This window comes from Solea solea, chromosome 2 (genome assembly GCF_958295425.1).
Source record: "Solea solea chromosome 2, fSolSol10.1, whole genome shotgun sequence".
NCBI classification, from domain to species: Eukaryota; Metazoa; Chordata; class Actinopteri; order Pleuronectiformes; family Soleidae; genus Solea; species Solea solea.
Window position 1 is genome coordinate 33,728,867 of NC_081135.1, and position 16,048 is coordinate 33,744,914.

Sequence of the window (16,048 nt, forward strand, 5' to 3'; positions counted from 1 at the left end):
AAAACACAGCCGCTAATACTTTTTAACATTTTAAGTGCTAAACTTGGACAACTTGTATTTTATGTCTCTAGGCAGGTTTAAGTTAATTAAACAAATGTTGGCATCATGTTAAGGACAACTCCAATTTGGACTTCAGTAACAACAACAACACGCGTTCATACAAAATATCCCCTCCCCAGCCCCATATTTCCTTTTCTTTTTTAAAAAAAACAAAACAAAACATCACCAAGGAAACAAAAGAGTGTTAACAAAAGGAAAGTAAATGATGTGACCAAATAAAAACATTCAGAAAAACAACAACAACAGTGATACACTTGGAAATGCACGCACTTTACTTTACACCTTATCGTATAATGACGTCGTAGCCAAAAATGTTTTCTTCTCGCCGTCAGTAATCCCGATGTATACTTTTATAATACATGAATACAAGATAACATAGAGCAAACAAAGCAAAAAAATAAAAATAAATATCTTAAGTCACGGTTTGGAAGTTTTTTTTTGTTTTTTTTCTTAATATATATATATATATCTATATATGTATATGTATAGCTTACTTTTGGGTAGGATGTGTATGTGTGTGTGTGTGTGAGCTTGAAGAGCAGAATAACGGGATAAGTAACACCTCTTGGCCCTTTAGCTGTGAGCGTAATAGTGTGGCTAAGTGCAGACTGAACGCAGGACAGTGCAGACAGGAAGCTTGTCCCCGTCCCAAAACCATGATGTCATCACATGGACGCAGAAGATGGGACGACAAGTTCGACGACACCGAAAAATGGAAGGACTTTCGGGAGCAACATCCTTATTTTCAAAGTCTGACTATTTGCATATTTAAGACGGCCTTGGATGAATATTCCTCCTTTTTTTCTTATGTTCTTTTTTTTTAAAAAGCTCTGCATTACAAAAAAGTCAGGCACCAAAATGTCATCTAGAACAGTCCTACTCTTAAAGCAGCCGAGAATATTTACACACGTCTCACCCGCTCCAGCACAAAAACGCGTCCGGGGGACGTCGATCGTGCGTTGGTTTTGCGAGCGAGCGCAGAATTGAGCTACAGTATCAGTACATACAGAAAAAAAAACAAAAAAATAGTTCAGTATTCTTTTTTTTTTTTTTGATTAAGCAGCCATATTTGTTTTTTGTTTTTTTTACAAAAGAATACTTCTGACCCCCGGACGATGGCACGCTACACACGACACCCTGACTACTTTTAAAAAAAAAATTAAAATAAAAAAAATCTTTGGTTGAGCAGTCAAAAAGCCTGATAGATATAACAGATATATACGATCCACCTTTACCTTTACATCATACAACTTGACTTCTTCTTTAAAAACAAGAAACACATGAGAAAGAAAAATGACACAAAAGAATATTTGCACACATAATGTCATTCCCTCTTCCTGTTACCCTGCCGGGGAGGATCTCATCGCCTCCCGTCCACATTGTCACACACACACACAGCCACTTCCCATCCTGCACTTCCTCTGGTCCATTCTGGAGTCCGTCCAAGAAGAAAAAGCACATGCATGCAAGCCACACACACTCATACACAGACGCACACTCATACACAGACACACACCACACACGCACGCACACGCTTGCCATGGAGAGCATGAAAAATAAAGTGAAATGCTTAAATTGTCCGAAAAAAAAAGAGAGGAGAGAAAGTAGATTGCGTGTCTGTGGTTAAGAGAGGAAAGGAAAAAAATAACCAAAGGCCTTTTTTTTTTTTTTTTTTTTTAAATGGAGTCAAAAGCGCCAGGGTCAGCTGACAGCGCTCAATGTTTCTGCGACGTGATCATCTTGGAGACGAAGTTGACGATGGCGCTGGCGGGCTGGTCGGGGTCCATCTCGGCGAAGAGGTGGCTCACGTTGTCGGTTGTGCTTCCCTGTTTGCGCGCCACGAAACCAAACAGCCTGGGAAGGACACGACGAGAGACATTATATCAACAAATATCAAATTATAGAATAAAACACAATAGTTCTCCAGGATTTTCCTCCAAAAACAGTCCAAAAACATGCAGATTTGGGGATTAGGCAAATTGGACACTCTAAATCTCCCAGTCCCTTTTCCAAGCCAGAGGATTCAATAATCGGACATAAACCTGCTGACATTCTTATCCAATCAAACTCAGAGGTGTCCCGCCCCCTTCTAACCCCACCAATTAGTTGTCACTCAAACACTGTATTACAATTCCATTCAATAGTATTTGTCTAAGAAAACAAAATGTGACATGGAGGTGAATGACATACTATTTGTGTTGTGTTTATTGCAAAATGGGAGTTGTGAATGCCGTCGTATTGTAAATTGGTTGAAGGTTGAAGTGTTAAAAATCAGATGGGATTGACCATGACCTTGTGTGGAATTCTTTGGTTTTGCTGCCTTTTATTTCTTTAAATAAACATGTAACTAATAACCATTCACATTTTAAATTGGTTGAGGGTGAGGTGGTTCTAAAGATTCTGGGGACAAAATTGTCTTCATATGTCTTCATATTTCCTAGTCTTACATATAGACTTTAACACATGGTTTACTTACTTAGCTGCACCTCCGTCCGTCTTCTTCCACCTGAAAAGTTAAAATAGTATTAATATTTGAATAAAAGACAACATGTCAGAGTCAATGTTGCACAGGGACTGTAAGGTAATTTTTTTTAACACACTTGTAGCTTAAACCAGAAAATCTTTCACGTTTCTGTACTCACTTTCTGTCCTGAGGGTCGATATCACAGAACGTGACAGTGTTGCTGGGGTAGTGGCGTCTGAAGAAAAGCCTGGAGCAGAAAAAAAACACAAGTCACATCAAAAGGTGTGTTTCCATCAGGCCGGAATTATGCTCATCATTTCATTTGCTTATTAAAACACGTGAATGGAAACACCGAAAATGTACGTGGAAAGGTTGGTAAGAGTTGACTGAAACGTCACTGAAACATGGCCGACAAGAGCAGGTATAACTCATCCTCGTCTGCGACGCAAAACAAACGTCGGATTTGAGTCGTTGACAGACGTGCTGATCCTTTGATCCTGTGTTAGCATTTATTTATTGCCTCCGATTGTGTGTGTGTGTGCGTTGTGACTCGTGTCGATACTCGCTCAGACGCTGATACCGGCTCAGACGTCAGCTGAGCTACGTCTGCCGACCAGATCTCCACATGTGAAGCCTTGTTTTTACTCACGCGAGACACCAATGGCGCGGACTTCAGCACAAGAGTGTGTGTGTCAACAGTAAAGAAACTAGAACTTGATAAACAGGAAGTTATGTTGGTAACGTTGAAATAGAAAAACACTATAACCTTCTCAAAACTCAAATAAGCTACATTAAAGACACCAAGTTGGCGAGACTGTTGTTTGGTCTGTTTGCATAGTGATGACTTTTATTTTTCTTTCCTTTCCCCTGGTTCATTCTCTCTATTTCTCTGGTTGTATAAATTATAAATTGATTATTTTCATTAATCATTGGGTCCAGAAAATGACTCAGTTTAAATGATTTCTTTGTTAAAATGGAGCTATTAAATGGAAAAATTCACATTTAAGAAGCCTGAAAAAACCTGAAAACTTCTTTTAGTTATTTAGTAATCGAATAATATTCGATTAATCGAGTAATTGTTTTCAATTTTTGGTGTAGCAGCGTTCTGAAACGATGTGTTTACGGGAAACATTTTGTTACATTTCTGTGTTGGGTACAGCTAACTGCCTAGGAGGCATCCATAGTTACAACTATTATTAATATAAATTAATATTAATAAATATTATTAATATTCAGAGGTTGCACAACACAGCGCCCCAACAAGGTTTGGACACCATGGTGATGGAGATGATGCCGTTACTGGCGTACACAACTTTGCCCTGGACGCACACACAGCATCCACACTCACTTCCTCTGGTTGTCGGTCAGCGTGATGCCTTGCGAAGACACCTTGAAGTGCACGACGGTGGCAGTGGGCGAAGAAGCAGCGGCCAGTGTCTCGGAAATGGCCTTGGCGACGGCCTGGGGGCCCGTCAGCGACTCCATCTCCACCGAGTTGATGTAGAGCACGTTGCATGCTGGGAAGAGAGCGCAGACATTTCAGGAAAACAGACAACAAAGATAAATAATAATAATAATAATAATAGAAACCTGTAAAATGTTAATCGTGACGTCTGCCAATGACCTGTTCATGCAAACGTGGTGTCTCATTAGAGAGCATGCTTCCCGGAAACAAAGCTCCATCCAAATCATTCCACATAAAACATTCTGCTTGTTACAGACGGACTCGCTGGGTGCTACTGTTAAAGGGGCCATTCTTCTTCTTCTTTTTTATCTTGGTTTTAGCAGGTAAAAGCATACACAGACAGACAGACAGACAGACAGACAGGCATGGGATGCACATTCCTGATGTGAAGCATCCAAATAAAAGTGCACAGGGTTTACCATGGGAATCAGCAGGGGCCCTCTGCACTGGGATAACAAGGATGTCACGGTGATAGGAGAAGTGAATAAGACGATTCAGGACATGTTAGCTGTGTGTTTTCATCACACGGTGTATAATCAATCGTCAGGCTGTGTTGGCTGTGATTTGAATTTCATAAACTGAGAGTGGTATGGAAAAAAAAACCCAAAAACAATAATAATAAGAATAACAATAATAATAAGAGGACAGGAGTCCATGTTTTACCTGCTCCTTGCTTCAGCTGCTCAGCCACAGGATTGGTTGGTGCGACCACTGGAGCTTCCTCTATGAGATCTGAGGAAAATGAAGGGGAGGGAACGTTTGCAGTTTAATTTAAGCCACATTCACGGAGTCACAGATTAATCAATGTGCATTTTTTACACTACATAATGTGCTGTCTTGTGATGGGAAGTCATTCATATAGAAAACACTTGGTTTTCTTAGCCTTACAATAAGCCTTTTATATGTGCAGTACTTCAGGAAAGGGCCTTGATTTATGGAAGCTGCAATCTTGCTACAGCAGGAGGAACGGACAAACAGGAGTGTGTGTTTTCCTTGTTAAAGTGGGAGATTTCTACTCAAATAAAGCAGCATCAAGTGTTTAACGGCTGATATATGCATTTAACACTATTACGTTCGCCCACAGGCGATTGTATAGTATTATTTATTACTTTCACATGGACAAGAGTACATATTGTTTATGTTCACTGAAGACTGTTAGTCCTGTGTTGGTAATGTACTTTATATGATACACAATCATGGGTTTTCACAAAGTTGATTTGAATTGAAACAGTTGGAAAATCTTCACTGAAGGACAACTATAGTGACCTTCAGTGTCAAAAACGCACCAAATTTAAATAAATAAAAATTCTACAGTGTCAGAAACATCGTAGGAGTTCTGAAAAAGTCTGAAAAATCTGTCGTAATAAAAAAACTTCTTTAAAATGAACTCTGCATTTTATGGCCTCTGTCATCGTACGACTTTAAATAATACAATTGAAATCTGATGTTTTCTTTGCTTGGACGCACAGACCTGTGGCAGGGATGAGCAGTTTGCACGGCAACGCCAGTGGCGTGATAGCATGTTGATAAACCAATGCAGAGAGACAACCTGGAGAAAGAGACAAATAGACACGTAAAGATCCGCCCCTTCCTCTCGTCTACAGCTCACATTGACGTTTGTGACAAAAGACGAGAGAAATTCTGCTGTACGATTTCTAACCTGAGAACAGCAGGGAAAGGACGAGACACACGTTTACAAAAGTCGGCACGCCTCAGTTTGAATGTGAGAAAGCATGTACAGAGCACACACGCACGTGAACATCATTCCAGTGTAATTAGAAGAGTTAGATCACTTCAGTCAATGCTATCATTACAGGATCAGACATCACATGAGTTGGAAACGGTGCAGAAAGAAACACACACACACACACACAGGCAGACACGGAGAGGAGAGCTCATGTTTTGACGTTTCCCCACAAACTTATTATGACATTACTAAGCTGTCAGTAAACATGTCAAATGTAAGAGGGGGGTGGAGTTGTTTATTTTTCTTCTTCTTACCAAAGTAAGGCTCGTTGGGACAACCCTTCAGCTTCACTCCTTTGGAGCTGCTCTCGATCAGGAAGTGCCTCACCAGCTCGTTGGCATTGTCTCCTGTAGAAAAACAGTGTGAGTAACACACAGAAATCCACTTTAAAACAACGTGCATTCATATTAAAGCTATGCAGTAGACATCCGTTAAGTACCTTCTTGATTAGCTGCATTTCATGCTGTAAAAACACGCAAAATTAATACATTTATTTACGTGTTTCGCACACTACCTTTCTTGTTCTGGTGCACAGTGGGTGGGGGGCAGGCCACCTTCATAGCCAGGCCGTAGGCCCCTCTGAACGAGTGACTGTCCCGAATTATGAAGGCTCCGGGCTCCTTCTCTCTCAGCAGGCTAATCGCTGTAACAAAGGCAGCATTCGGTTACCTTGTGTAGCCACGCTAGCGGCGGGGGTAATTAGCTCCACCAAATTAGTGCATATCTAAGTGTCTCAGCAATTAGGCACATTAGACGGACGGATCTCGTACGTTCCACTCGGAGAGAGTCGGCATGTTAGAAAACATCACAGCGGTAGTGGAAGATAAATTAAAGAAAACAAAAAAAAACAAAACCAAAGTGTGAGGTGAAATGATCCTTTGTTTGATGAAGTTGCTGCCAGTCTGTATTTCATTAAAGCTACAACTTCTAGCATTACACTCAGTCTCAGACACGCCATTGTTCCGAGGAGAAGTGCCTCAGATCCATTACTTCACTGTTTAGTTCAATGCCTCAGTCTGTCCACATGTGACAGTTTAAGGAAGGAAGATGGATGAGATGAGCAACACATGCAGATGTTCCCTAATGCTCTACATATGCTGTGGCTTGGGACTAAGTATAAACTCTGCCTGTGTGTGTGTGTGTGTGATGTCATTGCAGTGGGGCCTGTGCTTATGTTTAGCATGCTATAATCGAGGACGGAGCCATGAGCGAGTGGAGATGAGGCGACCAATAGCCGCTGACTTCACAAACCAAAATACATAAACCGCTAAGTGTGCATTTGCATCTGCATACATATTCATCACTGCATGTGTGTGTGTGTGTGTGTGTGTGTGTGCTGAATATGCACTTACGATGTAAAATTCAACTAAAGGATTAAGATTCAGACACATTTTAGTTACTCAGTTATACATCGCAGGGTTAAAAAAACACTAAAATGAAAAAAAAAGAAACAAAATAATCCCCTACATGTTTAAACTGTTGGTATTCTGCTGGTCTACAGCTATTTCTCCTGTTACACGGTGCCTTGCACAAGAAAGAGGTGTAACAACTCAAAAGATGTGTCGTTTGTCCGCTGTAGAGCTGACACTGCTGCTGATATGAATATAGGGTCAGGAAAAACTATAATTCATTCAAATAATGTCATTACACTAATTATTGGATCTTCAATTTCTGCCAGATTAATAATTTCACCTATATTTTACACACTGTACCCCGAAGGACAACCATAAACCATAATGGCAGAAGCCTATATTGAGTGATAAAAACATTACCCATTTGGACAAAGACCTAATGAAACGCTTTAAGTGAAGCCTCTGCTGCAAAACATTTGGAGGTAATTTAAGGGGAAAAATCTTTTTTACATGGTCAGTCATGCTCTGTGCTTCCTTACCTTGCTCTCTGGAAATGTCTGGCTTGTACCAGAACTTGGACGTGTCTTGGACAAACTTGACGTTCAGTCTGCTCTCAGGACTTCCGTCTACGACGAAAACAAGAAAAACAACATCACAGAAATGTACAGACTGTACATTTGCCTTGATAAATTACCAGTTTAGACAGTTCAAGTGTGTAGGATTTAGGATAAGGATAATATAATAATATAGGATAAGGCATTTTGCGGTTGCACAGTTGCCATGAATGAATCCCTCTAACTTCTCAATACCTTTCTCTTTGTATAAGAAAACTTAAATTATATGAGGTTTTTAATCTCAGTTGGACATTTTTCTGGTTAAATAAGAATGCAATGGTCTTCAGGTTCTGATAAACCCTACATATATTCTTTAACATACTCAGTTGTGAAATATAATTGGTGTTTACATCTAGTTTGTTCATCATGCAAGTGCATCAATGTCACAAAGTCAGCATCTTAAAAACTAACCGTACACTTGATATTCGACATGACAAACACATTTTAAAGACAAGGACATAGACCAATAACTGTATACACATTTGGAAAATCTGTGAGGCACCAACAACTTCTTGCAATTACCAAGATTTCCTGCAATTACCTGTAATCTGTATCTAGTCCTGCATTATGGATTGTGCTAGTAATTGTCCACCACAAACCCATGGAAAAGGCTGCCAACGAAACTCTTTCATCATATTTCTCCAATCAGCATCTGGATTTAACAGTGATTATATTTCGCGGCGCAGTTACAGTTACTGCAAGACATTGGCTATGTCATCATGTCATGCCCACCACAGTGAGTCAAACTCACTATCACATCACTGCGAATAAAAGAGAAAACCCTCTAAAGGGAGTTGCCAGTCCCTGAGCAGGAGGATGGTGCTGCACAACCAAAGCCCACTCCTTCAACAGATAGAGGGGGAAAGAAAAGGCAGCTGGCAGAACCTCTACAGACCCAGTCGTAAGTACTATTCACTTACACACCCACACCGTTAAATCCCTTTAAAGAAAAACACTAGAGAACATAGGTTGAGTCCTTACCGGGCATATTGAACCTGGAGAAGTCAGAGAGGGTGTGAAAGTAGCCGAGTGTGTTGCCTCCGCTCGGTGGGGTCATTATCTTCCCGTTCACCGTGCCATACGACAGACCTCCATTTGGTCTGTCACCGCTCGACATGCGCCTCTTCTCTGGAAGCTGTGGCTGAAAGCTAGAGGCCGGGCTGCCCTGCCTGAAGCCTATACCCATCCCCATCGTCCCTCCATCCTGGTAGCCTGCAGGTGAGATCGGGAAGGAGGGAGTGGGCGGTCCCTGGTAGCCCGAGGAGCTGCTCTGTCTGGAAAGGTTCCCGTGTCGCTCGTCTGGCGTGGTGTACCCGCTGTGTATGGGGTGACGGTCCAAACTGGGGCTTCTCTGGGACACCTGTGTCACAGACGGGTGTCGGCCCAAAACCGGACTTCCCTGGGGGTGTGTGACGGATGGCTGCCGGCTGAGTATGGGGCTGCCCTGCAGGGGCTGGCCCAAGGACGGCTGTCTGCTGAGGACAGGGCTTTGATGAGGCCCCTGACCCAATGAGGCCTGTCTGCTGAGGACTGGGCTATTTTGAGCTCCATGAGACACATGCCGGCCGAGGATGGGACTGCCACCTGGCAGGAGACTTGGCATGCCCACATCATAACCATTAGCTGGTGATGTTTTCTGACCCATGACAGAACCATTCTGATTAGCAGTGGAGCACTGCTGGAAGGCGGGACTGTGAGTGGAACCAAGGATGTTGATCCGTTGCAGTGCATGGGGACCTCCTTGGCTGTGTGTGGTCTGGGAGGCGTCTGAGGTTGGAGGGCTCGGATCTGAAGACACATAGCTCCCCAGTAGGGTGTTGGGACCAAGGTAGGACAGTGTAGGAGTAGTAGTGCCAAGGTAGGAAGAGGCTGGGGAGCTGGAATCCAGGTAGGAAGAGGTGGGAGTATGTACAGCTTGATATGAGGGGGTTGGAGTGGGGTAGGCACTCTCTGTAGCATGCGAGCGGAAGCCTGAATCAGTAGTGGGTTGGGACGGAGTGCTAACGCTGCTCTCTGGTAGAGGATGGTCACTGGAAGAGAAATGGAAAAGTTTATTAACCATCTGTAAGTCATTTGTGGAGTCATGTTTTGAAGATTTTTTTTCAAGGAATGACATCAAACTGTTTCATTGGTTGCATGAGTTTACTAATTAAAAACGTTAGTCTATTTGCACTTGAAATCACTGAAATCCCAGAGCTTTATATAGAAGGGTTTCTCAAACTTTTCAGAACTTGACTCCCAAAAATAACAGGACCATAAACTAAGGGCCTCCATTAGCATAGAGAACAGTGAACATATCATACTCTTTCCCGGGTAGCCATAAACTCATCACATCTGTTCCTCTAGTACTTTCTTTAGAATTTACTTTTGGACATTGTAATTGCACCACATTTAACTCACCCCTGTGAGCTCTGGATGGGACTGCTGCTGGACAATGGTGGGTTCAGTGTGTGGCAGGAGGGACTTGGACTTCTCTCCTGGCTTGTAGTCTCTGCGAGTGGACTAAGGCTCCGAGGTGACGAGGGCTGCTCTCCACCTGCTGTCGCCGACCTCGCCACGGACTCCACATAGCTTCTCGGTGCTGTATGTGACAGGAAAGTGCTTCTCTATTAACCACAATTACAAAAGCCTGTTTTATTATTATTTTCAATCAATGGTTTCCTTGCATGGTGGGGGTGTCTCGTCATGGTCATTAAGGGTGACAGGGAAGAAAACTAGGTAAAACTAAGGTGTCTACCATATCGACATGAGAGTGTTTGTGACTCTTCCAGACAATGAATGAGAATGAAAAAAACTAAGGTTTAGAAACACATGACATATGGGTGGACGAGTGGAGAGGGGTGGAGGAGATGAGGAACCTAAATGCTGATGACGACTTTGAGGCTTTTTCACAGCGCTCTTACCTTCCTCACTCTCTCTGCTCTCATCATCTGTGGAGCATCATTGGAAATAATCCAGAGAAACAGAAGAATGTAAAGGAACAAGGAGATATTTTCTGTGCTATATCTGTTTTGTTTTGTGTCTTTTATGGTAGAAAAAAATGACTATACATTATATATTCAATTGGTGCTTACAAACCTGGACCTTTGAGGAGCATTTAATCCACAATCTGTAGATTAAACTAATTAAACTCTCCTTGTACTGTGTGTTTTAAATGTTGTAATATCATCTGAACAAATAGTGTTGCAACCAACCTGTGCCGGTTTGATTCAGGAGGATTTCTGCTGGGTTGTGGGGTTTCAGACCCAGGGCTGACAGCGGAGTCTTGGCCAGACCAGGAGGGGAGCGACCTGAAGACAAATGGACAGTTGTCAGCACACGGCCTCATATATCACAGACATCTTGACAGGTGTTACCTTTTTTCTTTTTTTTTTTATATATATATATAATTTAATGTTTACATGTTAACAAAATAAAACTTTAATTTATTTCCATATGGGATTCTATACTTTTTTGATGGCAATCTCGCCAAATGATGTGCTGACACACAGGTATACAGCTGTCAAGACAAGGCATCACTGATGGCATCAATGTTCATAGAGGTGTTCCCATGCCTCATGCTCTGATGGAGGGGCACAACATGCACGATGCCAGTCATGGCCACTGTGACAATATTAAAGTAAAATGGCATTTGCTTTTCATATGTATTTATGAGTTCTTCCTCAGCAATGCTCACTGGACATGAAAGTATTCAGTCTTCAGAGGGAAAAACGAGGAGTAGAACACCGTAGTCTCTTTTAATAATATCAACATTGATAAGATCATAAGATCAAGATGCTTTACCCTACTTAATATGTGAGGTACATTCTATCCTTTACGGTGTCCAACTGCTCCCTTTTTCCCCTCACACACTAATAATCACACGGAGGAAAAAAAACAACAAACGGAGGCTTGTGAGATAACAAAGGTTTTACGAGTGTAATTTTTAAAAGCTGTGGCATAAACGGCTTGGTAATTCACACTGCTGGGTGAGGGCAGGCAGGGTGTTGGTTGTGGTGACACACGGCAGCAACAGGAACCCAAACAACAGATGATGTAAACAGCAACATGGAGCAGCAGCAGCAGCAGCAGCAGAGAGGGAGGAAGTTACTTCCCTCTCTGCTGTATGTATCTGTGGATAACGTGTGTGTAAAGCTTTAGGTTTTCAGACATGAGCTTAGCAAATTTTATCCCGAAAATTGGGTCTGGGTTTTTGAACGGAATGAAGAGCGCAGCAGGAGATTGTCTGGGTCGCACACGCTCGCGACAGCGGAAAACATTTAGGTAAAGTGCGGCGCCTGGGCTGAGCATGCAGGAGGTGGGAGATTTCCCTGCTGTGTTCTAACATTTTCTCTGGAGAATATGTTCCAGAAAATGCCCAGAGCTCCATTCGTGTGCACTTACATTCTCACAGACAGCCTCCGCTGACAATTTCGGGGAACATTTATGGACTTCATTACATGTCTGAAAGCCGATTATGTTTGTTTGTGCTTGTTGGAAGTTTGTTTTAATCATCATCAGATGTTCTGTGTCTTCTTTGTTGCCAGTGCTGCTCTCATGTGTGCTCACATGCCAAAGCAGGTGCATGACTTTGGCAAGTGATGGGTAAAGTTTCACTCCAGCAGAGAGAGAAGGGACAGGGATTTGGGGGATGGGGTGGGACCAACATGGCTGACGTCGTGGAACAGTGGAACTCCCGTACAGAGACGTGCATCCTCCACTTACCAAAGAATCCAAATCAATTCTTTGTGCTTGCGACCTGGATGCACCAAATTTAATCACTGGTGTGTGTGTGTGTGTGTGGGTGGGAGGGGCCAGGCTAAGTGGACACTTGAGGAATGGGATTTATCTACACGGATGGTGGTGTTCCGTGCATTTAACCATTAAAAAGTTTAACGTTGTTACTAAGTTACACCTACAAGATTCAACAGTCAAGAAAAGGGACAGCTTGGTGTCACGACTAACGCAATGTTCCTACTCCAGAAGGAGGAGAAGGAAGGAAGGAGAGATGGTACACTGCAGAAATAATGTTAACAATACAGCGAGTGTTGTTTCATGATGACATTTCAATGGGTGTGCCCGCCGAGAGACAGACAAGAGGACTGGATGATGTAACTGGCAGACTTGGGGAAACAACACGTTACCTAACACATGAGCTTAGTTTCAGTCAGGGGTTGAGACTGAGCGATGAGGAGCGATGGAGATAAAGCTGTATATTTAATCTTTTTGTGTGTGGTCGGTGTTTTGTCTTAAAGTGGGGGGAGGCAGGATATTTTTGAAGTTATTGATTCATAAATCCATTACTTCTCGTCTCACAACCTTGGCAAAATCTGAAGAAATCAATCACAAGGCAGTTTAGAGTGTTCTTGAGATACCTTCAGATTACCACGCTGTAATGTGACTCACATTTTATGATCTTTTTTTTTTATTATTTCATGTAGTGTAGACTCAAAAAACAACAACAAGTTTTTGCCTATTCATTGACTAAGTGCGGCAACATTTACCAAGAATGAAGGAGGATAGCATCCTCTACATCCACAAATGATCGGCAATAGCTTCTGTTTCAGAATTACCATGTGGGATAAGTAATAATACATCTTATATCAACTATCTCCGTCTTTGATACTTGCAATATGAATGTGAATCATCTGAAAAGAATTGAAGATTTGAACGTGGCTGGTAATGAGAAGTAAAATAGCCAATACGAATGGGAAAAGGTCACTATTCCAGCATTGAAAACAACTGCCTATGCTGCAAAGCAACTTTAAAACCCCCCAAAATGAAATAGAAAGATTTGGGGAATGAAATCCCATGTGAAACTAGTTTGTCTATCCATGCTAATTTGGTGTAAAGAGCTCAGGTGACAGATCTGAAAACATTAGTGTGATAAGGTCCTGGAGATGAGGCTCAACAGACAACTTCTCCCGCCGACAGCAGCTTTCATTTATCTTTATTATTGATTCCGTTCCTCTAAAAAGAGACACTATCGGACAGATGGCTTGACTAGACCAGAGTGACTTGGCTACTTTTCCCTTCCTCTTTTGTCTGATTCTGCATCTGCTGATGGCTGCAGACGTTCTTGTGAGAGAAAAAGGGCGCATTCAGTCTTTCATGAGACGTGGCCACTCAGGCATGTGGATGAGCCAACACGAGGCCAGAATGCTGCAGCTTCCCACACATGTACATTGGACGCTGCATATGCAGCACATTTACAATCTGAATGAAAATGAGGAATGATGTAATTGGGGGGGGGGGGCTTTTTTCACTACTTGGAATATGTGGTACCTAATGGAATACATAAAGAGAGACATTACTGTGAGGAAAAACAAAACTTTAACCTACACTATGTTCTCTCAGTTGCATAACTTTTGTGTTAAACTTAAAAAATAGAAGAACAGAAATAATCTGATGATTGTTAAGTACTGAATTAATACTACATTTTAGGTTAGCTCTCATACCAAGTAAACAAAAAGGGATCCAGTGTGTGGTCGTAAAGGATGGGGATAAAATGCTGCACTGTATATTGATGCAAGGATAAGAATAACTTTCTGTTGTCCAGCAGAATCCTCATTAAGGGCATACAGTGATTCACCTTGTCATCTTAAATAGTTAAGTAGGTCTGAGGTCCACAGTGCCCTCTGTCAGCCGGAGGGGGAACTTACACAGGTTGAAGTAAGGGGTTTGCGGTGAGATGGGGAAGGCAGGGGTTTGGGGAAACACCTCACCACCAAACGTGGGTGTAGGACTAACGGGACCTCCGTCCATTTCTTCAAAGGCCTCTCGGTAGCTGTGCATATTTCTCTGTGGAGGGAAAGAATGAGAATAAAAAAAAAAGAATAAACATCCACATATGGATTATGTTCAATAATATATGTTTTCTACCTCTTTAGGCCGTCCTCCGGGGTTCATGGCAATGGCATTGACGAACTCTGGGGAAATGCATCGAACAGGGGAACGGACCGGGGCGTCAGGAGAGGGACCATCGTCAGGACTGTTGTGATACTGGTCGTCGCTGTTGACGGGATGGCGAGGCAGAGTCCCGGGCTCGTCTAAGGACGAGCGGGCCTGAACACCTGAGAGGACGTATGAGTGAACGGTGAAATATCTGCATTGACCAGCCACTGTGTTGTTTCACGATGCTGCTTTTTCCCACCGCTGCTATCAGATGTTAATAGTTATCAGGCATAGTGAACGCTCACCGCACAGGCCGCAATCAAACACTGCAAAACATCCGCGGGAGGCTGTGTTTCCTCAGACTTCAAATATTGCATACATGCACCCATGCGAGATTAATTACAGAGGATTTCCAACTGAAAGCAATCATGTCAATCACAGTCATGAGATTTAAACAAGTAATTATTCATATATTAAAGGGATACTAGGGTTTTTATTGTGGTTGCGTGAGGTACCAACACACACTTACTATGCTGAGACATGAGACATGGAGGCTTACTGAGAGTGTGGTTGCCAGCAGGGAAACGAGGGGAAGCAGATTTTAGCCAGTTAACGAAAGGCTCACCTGACAAAGTCTGAAAGTGTATGTGATCTTAATGATATGTTTGCCACTTTAACTTGCCATTAGACAGGAATTTTCTAATTGTGTTACTTTCTAAACTGCTCACTCCCTGCACCAAAGTCCATTGAGAAAATCTGCAATTTTACCTCACGGCAGACTGGAGTTGTTGATCCACTGCTGCCTCCATCAGTGAACTCAGATGTGTGATTTTGTGAGTGCTGTGTTTGAAATATTTAATTCCGCTTTAACCTAAGCGACACAAACTTACCACAAGAGGCAGCAGTAGACCAGCGGCTCCCCATATCCCTGCAAGCTTAAAATGCTGGTTTTCTCTATGGTCTTTGGTGTGGGAGTGCGAACAGTTTACACAGTGCAATTTCACTGAGACTTGGAAGATGTAAATGCAGTGTGTATAGGGTGAGCTCTTTTGTTTAATGCTTCAAAACTGTTTTTCCTTGTGTCCATTCTGGCAGTGAGTGTGAACCTCTGTGTCTCAGGCAGGATGTTATACAACACTTCAAAAAACCTACATTATCTCTTTTATTAATTTATAAACCCACACCGCAGATAATGTTCCCAAAAAAAAACTCCAAAAGTTTCAAAAGAAAATACCCCTGAAATACGTTACACAAAATAATATCCATTCCCTCTCGCATCAGCTCCATCTAATAAGCAACAATGTATCAGAAGATTGAATGTTTGCTATCTAATGCGTCAATGTGGCCAGTTCTGGCTGGACCTCAAAGCAGCCGCTAAGCTCATTTGAGTTAATCTGGTCTGAAGTGAGTGAGCACAGGAGGCATAAAACAAACAGGATTTGAGTTCAGTTTTAAGATAATATGCAATACTAC

The 16,048-nt window shown here is 42.3% G+C and overlaps 1 protein-coding gene across 19 annotated transcripts in view; it reads right to left on the bottom strand.

Moving 5' to 3' along the window:
- Positions 1 to 1,096: 1,096 nt before the first annotated feature.
- Positions 1,097 to 16,048, bottom strand: part of tns1b (tensin 1b) — a 174,116-nt gene continuing 159,164 nt past the window's right edge. For 10 of the 19 annotated variants that reach the window (XM_058623398.1, XM_058623407.1, XM_058623404.1 and 7 more), the window contains 16 exons: positions 14,564 to 14,754; positions 14,344 to 14,482; positions 10,897 to 10,992; positions 10,606 to 10,632; positions 10,103 to 10,283; positions 8,684 to 9,732; positions 7,628 to 7,714; positions 6,251 to 6,379; positions 5,991 to 6,083; positions 5,461 to 5,538; positions 4,653 to 4,721; positions 4,409 to 4,435; positions 3,873 to 4,041; positions 2,703 to 2,771; positions 2,537 to 2,566; positions 1,097 to 1,914 (listed from right to left, as the gene is read on the bottom strand). In XM_058623398.1, coding sequence (XP_058479381.1) covers positions 1,776 to 1,914; positions 2,537 to 2,566; positions 2,703 to 2,771; positions 3,873 to 4,041; positions 4,409 to 4,435; positions 4,653 to 4,721; positions 5,461 to 5,538; positions 5,991 to 6,083; positions 6,251 to 6,379; positions 7,628 to 7,714; positions 8,684 to 9,732; positions 10,103 to 10,283; positions 10,606 to 10,632; positions 10,897 to 10,992; positions 14,344 to 14,482; positions 14,564 to 14,754 — 2,573 coding nt within the window. In that variant the 3' untranslated portion in view covers positions 1,097 to 1,775. The remainder of the gene's footprint in view (positions 1,915 to 2,536; positions 2,567 to 2,702; positions 2,772 to 3,872; positions 4,042 to 4,408; positions 4,436 to 4,652; positions 4,722 to 5,460; positions 5,539 to 5,990; positions 6,084 to 6,250; positions 6,380 to 7,627; positions 7,715 to 8,683; positions 9,733 to 10,102; positions 10,284 to 10,605; positions 10,633 to 10,896; positions 10,993 to 14,343; positions 14,483 to 14,563; positions 14,755 to 16,048) is intronic. The other 9 variants (XM_058623414.1, XM_058623415.1, XM_058623400.1 and 6 more) reach the window with 5 other exon arrangements.